The 15,416-nt window shown below is 42.0% G+C and overlaps 1 protein-coding gene across 1 annotated transcript; it reads right to left on the bottom strand.

Moving 5' to 3' along the window:
* Positions 1–2,721: 2,721 nt before the first annotated feature.
* Positions 2,722–13,417, bottom strand: nptxrb (neuronal pentraxin receptor b). The gene is made up of 6 exons (XM_007576254.2): positions 13,139–13,417; positions 12,218–12,954; positions 8,850–9,249; positions 7,617–7,858; positions 6,510–6,689; positions 2,722–4,559 (listed from the first exon to the last, which is right to left on the bottom strand). The coding sequence occupies exons 2-6, from the start codon at positions 12,947–12,949 to the stop codon at positions 4,314–4,316; spliced, it is 1,800 nt and encodes a 599-aa protein (XP_007576316.1). The 5' UTR covers positions 12,950–12,954; positions 13,139–13,417; the 3' UTR covers positions 2,722–4,313.
* Between the last annotated feature and the right edge of the window lie 1,999 nt (positions 13,418–15,416).

Genomic DNA, 15,416 nt, shown 5'->3' with positions numbered 1-15,416 from the left:
GGTGATGGAGTCCACTGTCCCATTTTTATTGTGTATATTATATTTTGTGGCTCTGCAGCAACCTCTATGCACTTCCACAAATCCAGTGGCGAGGGAAATAAACGTTAAAAAGTAGATTGTTGTAAGGATTGTTTTTGAAAGGAAATATAAAAATATGCTGAGGTAAGGGAAGAATATACAAAGTACTCTTTCTACTTGAACTTTTCCACATGTTCTGACGCTAAAACAAACTTCAATATCGCCACCTTCCCAAAATAATGGCATTAAGCTAAAGCTATGTTTATAGTTGACGCGGTAAACCGGGCGCGGAGGGGCGCGCGCCACCTTCCACACAAACTGAACGATTTGGAAGGTGTCCCCAAGTACTGGTATAAACCTGCTATGAAGGGTATGGCTTATATTTTGAGAATATGACTTCTTACGGCTCGCATGCCATCAACGCGAACTTTCAAAAGTGGGACTAAAACTTAAGTCTTATGTAATTTTTGCCAAAAGTGATTCCTTCCCTCCCCTGTCCCCCGTAAAACGTCTTTTTCAAAAAAAAAAAAAAAAACTTGGTGGGGTTTTTTTGTGCAATAATCACTTTAAGCAAAAAGAAAAACAAAATTATTGATTATTGATTATTGTCTTATGAAATTTTTTTTTATTGTATTCAGGCCCCTTTACTCTGGTACCCCTCACTAAGAATATTCCAAAACATACCAGGAAGTCCAACAGAGAAGGGCTGGACTGCAATCTTGGGTGAGTCAAAGCCCAGATTAATGAGATTCTGACCACAGTCAGAGACTGGTAGACGGCTGTAAGAAGTGTCTCACTGAAGTTGTTTCCATAGTTATAACAGCAGCTTTACAGCAGGTTTTACAGCAGTGAGGTAAGGTGTTCACTGGCACTAAAATCCATCTGTTACCTTCGTAATCTGAAGGAAGCTTCAACTCCTCATGCCCCATTCAAATGCCGCAGGCAATATGAAAGAAAACTCAGTGATGAATATTTGCAGCAGAAATGAATATTTGAGCTCCTTCAGCTGGGTGAGGCGACAAGCATATTTTTTTTAAATCATGAATCACCTCCCTCGGAGAAGTAATGAAGGTGGGCCGTATCCATAATTCAGCAGCAGAGGAAGCAGATTGTTGGGGAGGGGGAGAGGAAGACCCCATGTGACTCTGCTAGCGAGCTGTCACAAAGGCGATATAAACAGAAAGACGGAGCCAAGAATATCAACCAGGCTGTGAAGAAAATAAAATCTGCAATGACTGATTATCTAACCGAGTGACTGGCTGATGACTGTAGGTGACTAACTCATTTTTTTGTCTTCTGAATTAGACGCTTCTTCTTCACACTTAAAGCTGCCGCACGTAGCTTTTATGGAAAATATGTTTTTCCCATATTTGTTAAAACTGCCACTATATTATGACAGATAATCTGTGATGAAAAATGTATCATCTTCACTTTCTTTCTGAGCTGCTGTTACCATCTGAAGAAATACACAGCTCCCGACCAAAAACAACCAATCAGAGCCCGGAGGCGGGTCTTAGCGCTGTCAATCATCCTCTTGTACTCTGCTCAATGTGCTAATGGAGGGAGAAAAGAAATTACTATTACAGGAAAACCATTCATCGAAATCATGGGCGGCTATGCTAACTAGCTTAGCATTCATGATGGGCTAGCCGCCGGGAAGACACTGTAGCATAGCAGAGAGTGAGGAGAACTGGGGGTAAGGCAGAGGAGCTAGATTTTTTTTCACAGATTCTCTGACTCATACTATACTATCACGACATAGTGGCACTTTTAACAAATATGTAAAACATTTCTTTTTTTTTTATAAAAGTTACACTGCAGCATTAAACTTTTGCTGTAATGAGCTATAAGAATGTCAAAAAAATGAGCTCAGAAGGTCAAAGACTAGAAGCAGCCTCATATTGGGAAAAACAGATTAAGTATTAATGTATTCGTTTGAAAGATTTCAATTAGTTGCAAAGGACAAAAGGATATTAATCTCGGGAGAGATTAATTATTTTCTGGTGTGTTATCAGCGGGAGGCTGCTTTGTCAACGGCCAAGAAATGTGTGGGCCGACCAGCAGTCACGAATCAACATGGTCCCAGTTAAAGTCATGAGTAACGGCGTATGTCTGCTCCCAGCACCAGACAGACTTTCTGGGGTTGTCTCTAATGAGCGCTGTTACCATCTCACACATATGCACATGTGTTCTCATGCTCTAAACATGTCTATGTTGTAATCCCACCACAGCTAAATGAAATTACTCACGCGTCTAAGCCTGCAGCGGACATCTGGATTCTCATTGTTGTTTTTATGTTTGCACCTCCTCAAACGGTCTTGTGATGGTTTTATATTTTAATTTCTGTTTATTTTAAAACAGGAACATACAGAAAAGGTTCCCGATGATGCAAATTAGGTGATGGAGAAAGAAGAGTAAAAGAAGCAAAGGCGACGATTTAGAACAAAACGTAAGAGAGGAGGGTTTTTTTGGGGTGGAAAAGCAGAGCTGTCATTTTTCAGCAGAGTGTTGACTAGATAATAGAGTTTTGTTTTACCTCTGAATAAATTAAAACATTATTTGAAAATTGATTGTTCTAATTCTGTCAGGCTATGTGTGATTTCAACTTCAAGGGAAAATATAAATATGCAACTTTCCTATTACAGCGTGAAGTCAGTGGAAATGAGAAACTGAGAAAATCAGACACAGTGGAGGACGAAAGGCTGCAGTGTTTCAAAAGCATCTTTTCTGTTTATTTGCTTGTTTTCTCTTTTTTTCTTCTTCAGTAAGATAAAGGCATGAGATAAAGGCGTTTTTTTTCTCCACATAACAGCCAATTATATAACAGATTTCTTCTTCATAACTCAAGAATCAATCCAATCAATCCACTACCACTAAGCATTTTCTCTGAGAGGTTATAATTTCCTACTGAAATATTTCTTAATGGGAAAATCTGATTCATTTGCAAGTTTGTCTTTTTCGTGTTTTTTTTTTTTTCTTTTTTTTACAAACAGGAAACACTCATGCAGACATACTTATTTCATCTGGTTTACATTCAGGGAGCATCACAGTTTCACCAAACACGCTGTAACCGCTTGTGTCCGACGCGCAGTCTGGGAGGCAAAGTGTTTATTTCTTAGAAGTCAGAGGAGATATATGTGTTGTGCAGCAGCAGAGTTTAATTCGTCCCCTGAACTGTGGGACGGTGAAGTGTGAGACATTCTTACAGCGAAGCAGGAGAGCGGACTAAGAACAGAGCAACATTACCAAGAGGACGTTACACTTGCACATTTAGAGTCAAATGTTTTACTAAATTGTGGTGTGCACTATAGAAAACCTAAAATCACAGTTACTCAACAGAATCATATATGGTAAAAGAAAAAAACAAAACAAAAACAAAACAAAACGACTCTTCTTTTATAATCTTAGTGAAAAAGTCAAAAATTAGCACAACAGCGTCTCAGGTTTCATTTGAAGCATTTTGGATGACCGTGACGAGCGGAGACAGAACCTGGCATCACTGTGCTGTCTGAGAAACCTTAGAAATGGAATAACTGCAGCTTCATACCTAATATAATCCTTCGTGTTAACCCTAACACGAAGCCATCAGACCTTCTGCCTGTACAATCCCCTAAGTGTTAAATGACAAGACGTGTCTCCGGCTGCGTTTCCCTTGCAAATGTGCGCAAAAATTTCTTGATTTTCTGCTAATTGTCGGGAAAAGAAACACAATTTCGCAAGTTTTGTGTTGCCGTCAAATAAGTAACGGCATTGAAATCGCGCAAATACGTTTGTTCACACAATAAGTCGATAAAAGATACGCCATATATGTCCTCCTACCACCTACAGTGTTCCTGCTGTAGTTTTGCGAAATTTTGCAACTCATCCTATCGCAAAACGTTTTTACTGAAAAACGTAAGCTTCATCGAAATTGCCTCTTGTTTCCATTTAGCGAATTCCAATTTGCGCACTTGTATGGTCAATGGAAACGCAGTTTTGCTTTTACAGCTTTTTCATTGAAGCTGTAAAAGCCAGAAGTTCATCCACTGTTCTGCCTTTACAAGTGATTCTGTGACTGAAGGCGCCGTATCTCGCTGCAGAAGTAAACACATGTGCTTGTACACCAACACAAAGAACAAAACGAATACACCACTCTTTACAGCTCAGTAGCACAAACCCCTCAGTTGACCAGCAAGACCCGCCTTGAAGCAAAATATACTCTAAACTCCGGTTTGGTACACCTTTAAACATCTGAATGTAGACCGCCAAACAGAGCAATGATTGGCTGGTTTCTCCCTCCCCCCACCGTGAAGCGTTCACTGCTTGGGGCCGGAGGGGCTGGATCTCTGGGCGGCGTGGCACGGGTCCAGGGACTCCTTGGTGGCGCCGTTGTAGACGTCTATGTCCTGATCGGTCCAGGGGGCGATGTTGCCCAGTGCCGAGGAACTGCAGTCGGCGAGAGCGGCCACTTCGGCGGGCTTCAGCACCCGGTCCCACAGGTTGAACTGGGACAGCTCCCCAACCAGAGCCTGGGAGGCGTCGAAACGCCCGCCTAGCGTGTCCTGGAGTAGAAAAACAAACCACTGTAACCAACAAATGGCTGAATGTCAGTTGAATGTTTGCTTATTTCATCATAAGCAGAGCTTTGCCAATATATTCATCCAGTGAACTTTTAGCACCACAAACTTATAAACAGTTATGATAAAAAAGCATAAAAACTGTAGGAAATGATGTAAATGTATAACATTTGTCTGTGACTCTTACATACAGTAGAAGTGGATGAATTGATCATTGATACATTTTGTCTGAATAACAAAAATAACGTGACCATCAAGGAAGAGAGGTTAAAAGACGATTATCGGGGTTATAAAAAACTGTGTTTTAAACCTTTTTTATCATCATCAACTCACGCTTACACTGACCTACTGTAAGTCTGTCGAGCTGCAATGCTGTCAGGTCTACTACTGTGTCCTCATTCCTGGTTAAATAGTAATGAAAAGGGATCAAAATCCCAAGCCTCGCTGAGAAGCACTGATTTATGATGATTCTACAAAAATAAGATTAAAAATGTTTATTCTACTCCAGGGCTGCCTCTTGAGGGGGAGCGTGGGGGGATTTTCCAATAAAATCTAGTCAACACATCCACACAACAATCCATCAGCTGTTTACAGCAGAGATTAATAAAGTGCTAGTGCCATCGAAAACCTACCCATCAAATCAACTTGTTTAGCATTGGCGCATCGCTTTATTGAATTGGAAGCTCCTGCTGTGTGCTTCACATGTTCAGAGAAAGGACGATGCGATGCAGAATGAGCGTTGGGTTGTTTCTTTGACAGCAGCGAGGAGGGTTAACACAAGATTTGATCATGGTTATGTAATGTAGCTGACTGACTAATGAAGGAAGGTGGCAACCAGCTGTACGGATTAGTATCGCTAACGTTCATCAGGCACCAGCTTCTCATCTGCTGATCAGAAGTCCTGTCTACAGGGTTTCTGCAGACGTTTAATGATCTTAAAGTGACAGAAATGTACATTAGAAAACAGCATGTTTTGTGATTCTCTCTACAGCCTTAACCCACATAGTGAAAAGGTTTCTTTGCAGATTGCACCCAGCCTCGTGTGGATGGGCAACAGAAGTGAGCCAATGTTGAAGACAAACGTTGTCCAGCCAACCGATGTTAAATTTACGCTACCTCATGACAGACATAAAAAGGTAGCTAGCTAGCTAGCTAGGGTATATTAGCAGCCAGTTACCAGTTGCCTAAACCGCCTCATGTTTACATGTTTGATCAATGTAGTCTACCTATTGTTTTTTTCAGTTAAAGATTTCTGTGGCATTCAAACTTTTGCCTCACAGGAAAAAAGTACATAGAATGTACCAGATTAATGCTGCAGTAAGTCACATGCATCGCTCCCAGTCAGAAACAACCAATCAGAGCCAGGAGGAGGGTCTTAGCGCTGCCAGTCAATGCTACTCAATGTGCTAATGGCAGAGAAACAACTTACCGCCACAGAAAAACTGTTCATCCACCATAGTCGGTGGCTATGCTGACTAGCCTGAGAGTTCACAACATGCTACGCTAGCTGCAGTGCAGCAAAGAGCAAAGAGTGCTAAGACCCGCCTCCTGGCTGTGATTGGTTGTTTCTAGCTAGCATTGGGAAAAGACACGGGAGCTTTTCACAGATTACCTAAGTCAAACCATTCTGTAAAGATATAGAACAGTTTCAACAAATATGTAAAAAGTTTTTTTCTATGAACGTTACACACTGCAGCTTTAAAAGTTCTGCCACAACAAAATTTAAGAATTATGATTAACATTTTTAAGGTCAACTTCCACTTTTTCAAAGTGGAAGTTGACATCTTACAGCCTTAATTTTAGATACATGAATTTAAGACTTTTCTGAGGAGACACTGTGTCTGTAGCTATTATTCATTCATTCATTACAAAAACATCATTTCCACAAAAATGGCCTGTTCTCCAACATTTTATCCATCCATCCGTCCAGCCCACCTGCTCCTGTCCCAGTATCAGGACTCCCCCAGGCTTGATGGGATGCCAGGCAGCCAGTCCCTCTCCTCTGCCCTTCATCTTGCCCCCCTGGTAGGCCTTCCACACCCCGTCTCGCAGGGTCCAGCTGACGCAGATGTGCTGCCACTCATTCTGGGGTAAGGACAGAGGAAGCTGCGCCACCTGAAGGTAAAACAAAACACACACACACACACACACACACACACACAAAAAGAAAAACACATGATGGTGGTGAATAACTTGTTTCACCTCCTGCAGCTGTAAACAATAACAGTTGCCTTTGTTGACATTTTCTTCTACTTTAATCAAAGTGAGGCAGGTAGCTATCATATGGCTATCACATCGTATAGTAACTTAAATATAAAGATGATACCTGAAATGCACAAAGTAAGTGTAACATGCTTAACAGCACATTATTAGACTGCAAAGTTCAAGTACTTTTTTGTCTTTCTGACTGGATGAAAACGATCTGTCTGCTAATAGCTGGTGGTGAGGTTTATTTACCTACGCTTTAAGTTGCGAACGCAGTTGCTTGCATGTTAACAAAATATTTTTCATACAACAGAGACATAAAATCACACAGCTTTTTGGCCCTCTTGGTGTTCCATACATGAGAAGCAGGAACGTCAGAGAGGAGCGCAACATGTCAGACGCAAATTTAGCGACCGAATGTGAAACTTAAAACGCACGACGCAGCAAGTTATTGTTTGCTTACAAAGACTTATGCACTCACATCGGTTTCACCGCACACTGAGTTTGGTGACACGAAGACAACGCCGTAGAAACACAGCTTTTTTTAGCTACACTGCATGAAAAGTGAGGGTGTTTAAACATCTCACCATGGAAAGCATGGCTGTGACGCCCACCGTTATTCAGCTTTAGCTCAAAGAAACCTCTAGGACTTTTACTCCGCTCAACTTCAGCAAATTTCTTCTGTAGCGTGTCATTTCCAGTCCTATCGGATCGGTATCGGTTGAGATTAAACCTCAGATATAAATATTGGTATCGGAAGTGGGAAAAAAGTGGATCGCTGCATCCCTGAGGGTAAAGCAACATTTACGACTGATGAGTGTGAGAAAAGCTCTCTACCTTGTCATTTATGAGCAGCTCGACCGGATTGTGTACTCCCTGCAGCAGGACCAGCTCGTTGGGCTGCCCGGGCACGGAGTACGAGAACGGGGTCCCGATGCCACCCTCTTTGGGCTTGAGCCACACACAGGCAGTGAAGGCATACATCTCGGTGATCTCTTTCCTCACCAAGCCGTGCATGTAGCTGGTCCGCATGGGGAAGGAGAGGACGAAGCCGTCGGGAAACGAAGGCTCTGTCAGCGCTGTGGAGACACAGAGCAGGGGAAATGAAGAGAGGTCGTCAGAAAGCAAGAAACAATGAAAAAGATGGGCTGACAGGTGAATGCTTCAGTGACAAACCTATATGTGTGTACCAATCTGCTCTTCATAGAGTAACACACACATTGGGTGGCTAATTAGTTGGGCTATCTGCTGCAGTAGCTAACCTTCAGCTAGCTGCTCAACTTCCCGGTATTTTATCAGCTGTAGCAGCAAAACATTGATACATCATCGATAAGAGAGATTGGTAGCGCTACTTTTGTTTCTACACCAGAACAACTGATGTATTTACACCACTTTTCCAAAGAGCTGGAAATTTCTCTCTAGTAAAAAAAGAAAGGGTGAAGACGTCCTTTTCTTACTTTTAGAGAAAACTTCGGTCACTCCTCAGGCCTTGTATCTTAGCAACGGTGTGATGAAAACATGTTAAGACTTTTTAAACTATAAACTTACAAAGCCTTGCTGTACCTTAACCAGCCCACGTTTAGTGCTAAAAATGTGTTTGGATAAATAATAAACTTTGACTTTTATAAAACCGTTTGGTTAAAAGGGACTAAGTAAGTGTTCTTGAAGCTTTCTGCCTTTGCTAATCTCTCTCTTTATCCTTTAAATTCCCAGATTTTTGTTTGAAATACACCTATTTATCATTTTCGGTTTTCCAGTGGTTTTCTGCCCTGAGACTTGATGAAACACAGGTTTAACGACGAAACTAAATCCGAACTTAATGGACTCTATTTATAGCTGTATTATTTGCGTGCCCCCTGTCCCTGCTTGACATTTCCCAACCCTCAGCCCTCATTAGCCATCTTATTTTCATCCACACGGTGTATTTTCCACTGCTGTGATGACCCAGTTCACCCGCGGCGCTCGTTAAACTTTCATTTCGGGCGCCGCTCTCGGTGCTTTCATGTCAGAGCGCGCGGATGCGGTTATCCGCTTCCTCGTGGGTATCGGTTTACTCCCACAGACACTCACTGTGCTCCAGCTCCATGATGCGGTGGTTGACGGAGTCGATGCCCTTGTCGATCTTCTCGTGTTGATCTTGCGTCTCCTTCCTCATGCCCTGGCGCTCCTTCTTCAGCAGTTTTATCTTCCTCTCCAGTTCCCCTTCGAGGTCCTCCACCCTCCAGACACTCTTTCCTCGGCCGGGGGAACCTTTGGAAGAAGTCGGCCTGGAGCCGTGGGAGTGCGGGGAAGCAGGACGACGGCTTCCCGGGGCACCCCCCGCTGCTGGGGATGGAGAGCCGCCGACCGACGAAGATGGAGTCCTGCCAGTGTCCCCGGTCTGGGTGTTGCCGCCGACGTGGCTACCGCTGCTGCTGCTACCGACGACCGACGAATCTGTGAGGTTCAGGGCTCCGGGACCTATCTCCGCCTGTAGAGTGGAGGGGAAAGATAATAGTCTTTAGTAGTGCGGAGAAACAAAAGGTCAGACACGTACAGAAGTTAACAAAGAAGAAGGGAAAACAACAGATGTACTAAAAGACATATATTATGTAGAAACAAAGACGAGGCTTTTACCAGCAGTTTCAGCTTGATTATCTTTATGCTAGGACAAACAGAAAACTTAGAAGAATCTATGACACTAAATTGGGGCCATAAAGTTTGTTCAAAAGAGAAAAAAATTGAAACTGAAAATAAAAATTAAAGTTGAAATATTATTTTGAAACTGAAAAAAACTTGAATATGAAAAGTAGTTTTGAAAATTTTTTTCAGTTTCAAATCTTAATTTTCTGTTTCAAATATTTTCAATTTCAAACATGTTTTTTCCAGTCTCAGTTATTTTTTCAGATACAAATTGTTTTTCTTTTGAACAAACATATGGCCCCAATTTAGCTCTGTAAGACATTTGCGTGTAGGGATGACATAATAAACCTGAACAATAGATGATATGAAAAGTACAAACCTTACAAACAAATTGATATTAACTTTAATCATAACTGTGTGGCTCAACATATGGAAACCCTTCAGCATCTTTGCTCTTATTTTAAACATTGAATCTGATCCCCAGTTGTTCGATTTGAACAACCTTTAAAAGGTATTATTTGTTTAGTGCCATTTTATAGCGCAATCAAATAACTATGCTACCTTCAGTTGTTATAAATATGCTACATAAACATATGTATCATACATAAAAAAGGAATTTGACTTTGAAATTTAATGCCTTGAAATCGGGTCTGTGTCTCTTTAAGACGATTCTGTTCTTTTTTTGCCTTCATCATCTCAACAGTGCTACATGCTATAATGCCATTATGCTGCGTCAATTTTCTGTGATTTATACTGAGATTATATGATGCAGACGTGATATAACAAAATGTGAAAATGTTTTTAAGGCAGTTTTTAAAATTTGTATTTCTCAGAAATTGTATCTGGAGTAGAACTAAGTTTTTTATGGGCTCTTCATTTGATGTTCTAGGATTTCATTTCCATCAAGCCATTTGTTTGGTCTGATCCATGGCCTTATAATGACAGATTTGGATTAAACCTCATTGTGTCAAGCCTTTTTTAAGATTAAAATCTTACACATAACAACATTATAAACTCATTTTACTGGTCAGTGGTTGTCTACAATTTCTGGATATGAGGGGGAAAAAACACTTCCTAAAACTGCTTTTTTTTTTTTTTTTGCAAAGTAAGTGTTTTAAAATGAGCTGCAGCCATACTAATAATCACTCAAGCCGTTAATAAGATGCAGAGCATAAGCTACAGAAAATAATAAATAACGTGTCTGCGAGGCTGCTGTAAACAGAGACAAATCCGATGCAGTGGATGAGACGTTTGCGAGGGCGATGTGTAATATCAAGAGAGTTGCTGAGGCGGTGGATCTCCACATCAAGGATATAAATTCACACTGATGGAGACAACCTTGTGACTGCGCTCACCGAGGGCTGGCAGCGATGCACAGATGCGTCTGTGTGTGTGTGTGTGTGTGTGTGTATGTGTGCGTGCTTAAGATTTTCTACACCTTGTAAGGCCCCATTTTTTCCAACGTTGTATGGATTTACGAGGTCCGTCGTGATAAGAAGAGCTGCAGTTTTTGGGTTGGGTGACGTTGACAGCTAAGTTTTGATGTGAGTTTATTTTGGGTTTAGCGTTAAGGTCAGGCTTTAGTAATGAACCGAAGTCAATGTGAAGGTAGAAAAACAAAACATGCGTACATGTGCGTGGATAAATGTCTTCTGTTTCTCAATCTGAGAGCACACACACACACATGCCTTCGGTCTCTAAACCCCGAACCACCTCAGCAGCCTTTTTCCCGTCCGGCCAGCTTCATGTTTTATTTACAACAACGTCCAAGTGTTGGATGCTGAGCAGGCAGCCGACATAATGGGAGGTGGGGCGCACTGGGGTGTGAGGGCCGGCTTACGTGGAAAGATTTCCCCTGAGCATGTGGGAGCGGGAGCAAGGCATGATGAGCATTTGTGTCAATATGAGTTGGTTTGTAGAGCGGAGAGGGAGGAATAAAGACGGACAGGCAGCCTGTGCGACAGCATTTTGTGAGATGATTCAGTTATTAGCCTCATTTTTCCAGCAGCTGCCCGATGAATAAGCAAACTAGGATGCTACTTAGGACCTCCAGGCCAGCAGGGGGCGCTCGACACTGCGGAGTACAGCCATCAAACTGTTTTTGAATAATAAACCGACTTTAAAATTTGCTATGAATGTTAAAAACGAGGATTAGAAACACAACTGTACATCCAGTTCTAATAACAAGAACAAAACGGGAAATTTTAAAAATCTATTTTAGCTAAAGAATTAATAACCAGGGTAGAATAATCAAGTCAAGGCTTGACTGTGTTGTAGATTTTATGCTTATGTAGTTCTAAGGAGGTGAAACTGCCTCAAAAGAGTTAAAAAAGTCCCCTTTTGTGTTTCAAAACTGGAATAAAGGTTTCATAATTACAATTTTTGTAATTAATAATTACGGGAAACACTAGGTAAGATGACATGTTATAAAAAAACATATATTTTTTTAAATGACTTGAATAAAACCAAGAATTGGGTCAGAAAAATAATAAAAAGGACTTTATTTAAAAATTATGGATACCATTTGTTGCAATCACCTAATTACTGAAACCAACAGATTTGGGTTGTGTAAAGTTTTGATTTCCCACGATAAAAATGATATCATGACTTAGTTTTAGAGTGTCGCTCCAGGGTAATTAGTGTCCCTTTCCAAAACTTTATAGAGACACGCCTGCTTGTTCTTCTTTCAAACTCGCATATTTTATGAAAAGCAACAAGAACGTTTAGCCAACCTTTTAAACATGTTTTTGTCATTTTTATTTCTTTTAAATGTAAGCCCCCCCACCCCCTTCTCCCTCCAACGTAGGCCTACATACCTCTAGTTTTTCGATCCGGTCCTTCAGGTCCATGATGGCCCTGGCCAGCTCCTCCACCGCCCGGGCCGTCTGCAGCTGCGCCGCCGAGGTGGAGCTCACGTCGTCCCCGGCCATCACGCGGCGGTTCCCGCTCCACACCCCGACGCTCCGCGCCGGCGTGGTCCTCTCGTCCTCCAGGCCACTCTCACACTCACTCAGCTTTCCCGTCAGCTCCCGGATGGTCCGCTGGTCCATGAGGATTTGGTCGTTCTGCTGTAAGACCATCTGCCGGAGGTTCTCCGCTGTCGTCCGGAGGTCTTCGTCTCCCCCGTTCCCGTACGGAGGCTCATCCGCCTGCTGCTGCTTCTGCTCCCGTTTCTGCCTCAGATCTTTGGTCTTACACTCCCCAACAGGTAGAGGAGTACAAATCAGCCGACTGAAGCTGTACTGCTTCGCCGACCCGCCTGCCGTCTCCTTCCCCAGATTCAGCTCGTTCAGCGTGGGGACCTCCAGGTCGATGCCGCCCAGTCCGTTGTCCACTTCGTAAGACCCCGGGCCGTGCAGAGCTCCCAGCGGCCCGGCGTGAGCCACCGACCCGGACTCCAGAGGCTGGATCAGAGCCTCTGAGGTCATGGTGCCGTTATCGCCGGCGGTCACGCCGCGTTTTCGGGGATAAACGCTGGCGATGATGCAGATGACCGCGCCGAGGAAGGCGAGAGAGCCCGCTCCCACCAGCACCACCACGAACTTCATCACGCCTGTGAAAGCCGAGGAAAACAGACCGGATCAATCGCCTTCACAAACATGCAGCATCACTCCGTACCGCAACGAGCAGGAGGACACGCGCTACACGAAGAGCCTTACAATCACGACAAATACAATAAGTGTTAACGAAAACAAGAGGTGTCATTTTTCTTTTTCAGGAGAAAACATGACGCTTACGTCGACTTCAGCTGATTCCAGTAGCGCTGCTGCGTCCTGTCTTTCTTTCCTCCCTCTGAGTGTGATATCGATGGCACCGCGCTGTCTCGACCTACGGGGATGCTCTCCGTCTCTGCGTTGCTAAGCTGCTCTCTCCTCCGTGCGTGCGTTGCCATGAGGACGACTGCTGGAGGAGGAGCGTGACTGGTGAGAGTTGAGGTGAGCTTCCAGCAGCTGCGCGAAACAAACAAGGCCGTGATGGATCTGTGGGCGCGCGAGCGTGTGAGAGCGCGTGTGTGAGAGCGCGTGCCTCGCCTTGTGCATCTCTGTTACTGAAAGGGCAGTGGACGAAAAACAGCAAAACGCTAGCTGTGGACGTGGAATGTAATGTTAATCTGAGTTTTGGAAAGAAACCCTTTTTTTTTTAACTTAGTCACCCGAACTGAGGTTGTTGCCCTAAGCAGAATTTAATTTGGAGGGACGTCCACCACTCACCGCATCAACGCTGACATGTCGTTTATAATACGGGACTACCGAGGTGTCCAAAGTGTTACTACGGAATATTAAAAAAAGATAAAAAGAAAATGTTCAATTAATCTGTGTAATTAATTAATCAAGATTAGCTTGTTAAACAGCAGGGTTTACTTTTATTTAAAAGTGGACCTTAGTGTTCATTAAACCACATAAAGTGTCCCATATCCTGCAGTAGCTTCTGATAATAGACTGAATATTTTTCATACCAAGAAAATGGAAAACAACTAACCCTCAAAGATTTACAGATTCGTTTTCTACAAAAATCAAACAACTTCATTCATTTTGTGAATATATTGTGTTTAGTTTAGTGTTAAGCAGTTAAAAATAATTAAAAAGAAGCATTATTATAATACATCCTGGGAGATGACATCACATGATCACAGGGCTAAACGGCAAACCGGAGTCACAAACCAAGACAACATGCCTCAACAACAAAATGAATATTGTATATGAGAACCAAGTAAGACGACATGATCACACAACACATGAGGATAACATGACAAGCCTTTAGCAGTACAGACTAAAATAGAACTGTCAATGATTAAATGTTCTGTCAGGTTGATATTTACACAGATATATTCACATGAAGATTAGTTTTGTAACTTTAGAAGTGCTGTTGACATTTGTATATACCTAAATGTTAACTAATATGTTTAGTGGACATATTATACAGTACACATATAAATATGTTCATTTGGAACCCCCTATTCATTCTTCATTATCCGAGACCGTTCTCCATAGATCCTGCATTAAAGTTGAGGAGAAACGTGCATCAATGTCTAAGCAGCTTATTCTTTGGGCCGGCCCCAAAGAATAAGGTCACGAAACTTTTTGAAAGGCACCAAAGACAAAACCTCAAAATAATCTGTATTCTGACTCAGCTCACTTACAGTTGAACCTATCCTTAAGCCCGCATGCACACATGCCATTTTATAAGCCGACATGCATGCCAAGTCACATGTCTGTGCATTCACAGATGTGACACAAGCCTAATATGTAATTAATGCAAAACTGGGTCACAGACACATAATTTGTTTTGGGGGAAAGAGGAATACGGAGATAATAATACCAATTTCACAAACTCAAGCAGCTTTTTCTGTTTTATCCTCCTAGAACGTTTTTGCAACATGACTAGAAGAAGGGCTACGAGTTACTGTAAGTTTGTTTAGACCAAGCTTATAACAACAGTTGGAGCTTACAACTTACATACTTACTGCACGCGTGTAATTTGCAAAGATTTATCAACCTAAAATTGATTTTGCGTAAACATGAAGAGCTTCAGGTTGTGCAGCTTTATTTAGTTGTAATGTGAAGCAACAGCAAGCACATCTGTTTTCCAGGCCATGTCTTTGATAAATGACTGTTGAGATTAACAATATATACGACAAACGCCTACATATTTTCAGTAATGCTTTAAAATGTTTGTAATGTGTAACAGTGAAATAAACATTCAGGGTTTCTACACATTAATAGCTTTTTATTTACAGACCATATTGATTGGAAAAATGAAATAACTAAAAAATAAAACAGTGTAGAAAAAAAGAGTCTAAAATCTGTAATTTAAATGTTATGGTTTAAGTATGAGTCACCCAGTATTATAAAGTTTTGCAAAATGTTTTCTGATGAGACAAACATCAGAAGAACTGAGTTGCTAATTCAGAATACAGAAACTTACACAACCAACCCGACACACACACAGTCATGTTTTCATCACATGTGGGTACTTCACATTGACTTCCATTAATTTCTACAGCCTAACCCTTAC

Source organism: Poecilia formosa, unplaced genomic scaffold, assembly GCF_000485575.1.
Source record: "Poecilia formosa unplaced genomic scaffold, Poecilia_formosa-5.1.2 Scaffold403, whole genome shotgun sequence".
In the NCBI taxonomy this organism is placed as follows: domain Eukaryota; kingdom Metazoa; phylum Chordata; class Actinopteri; order Cyprinodontiformes; family Poeciliidae; genus Poecilia; species Poecilia formosa.
The sequence above is the reverse complement of the archived record's forward strand: the minus strand, read 5'-3'. Positions and strand labels throughout refer to the sequence as shown.

Bases quoted from the DNA above. Each gene is read 5' to 3' on its own strand.
- nptxrb (XM_007576254.2), bottom strand. From the start codon at position 12,949: ATGAAGTTCGTGGTGGTGCTGGTGGGAGCGGGCTCTCTCGCCTTCCTC. The intron at 9,250-12,217 runs GTATGTAGGCCT...TCCACTCTACAG, and splicing joins ACCGGATCGAAAAACTAGAG to GCGGAGATAGGTCCCGGAGC. The intron at 7,859-8,849 runs GTGAGTGTCTGT...GTGTCTCCACAG, and splicing joins CATCATGGAGCTGGAGCACA to CGCTGACAGAGCCTTCGTTT.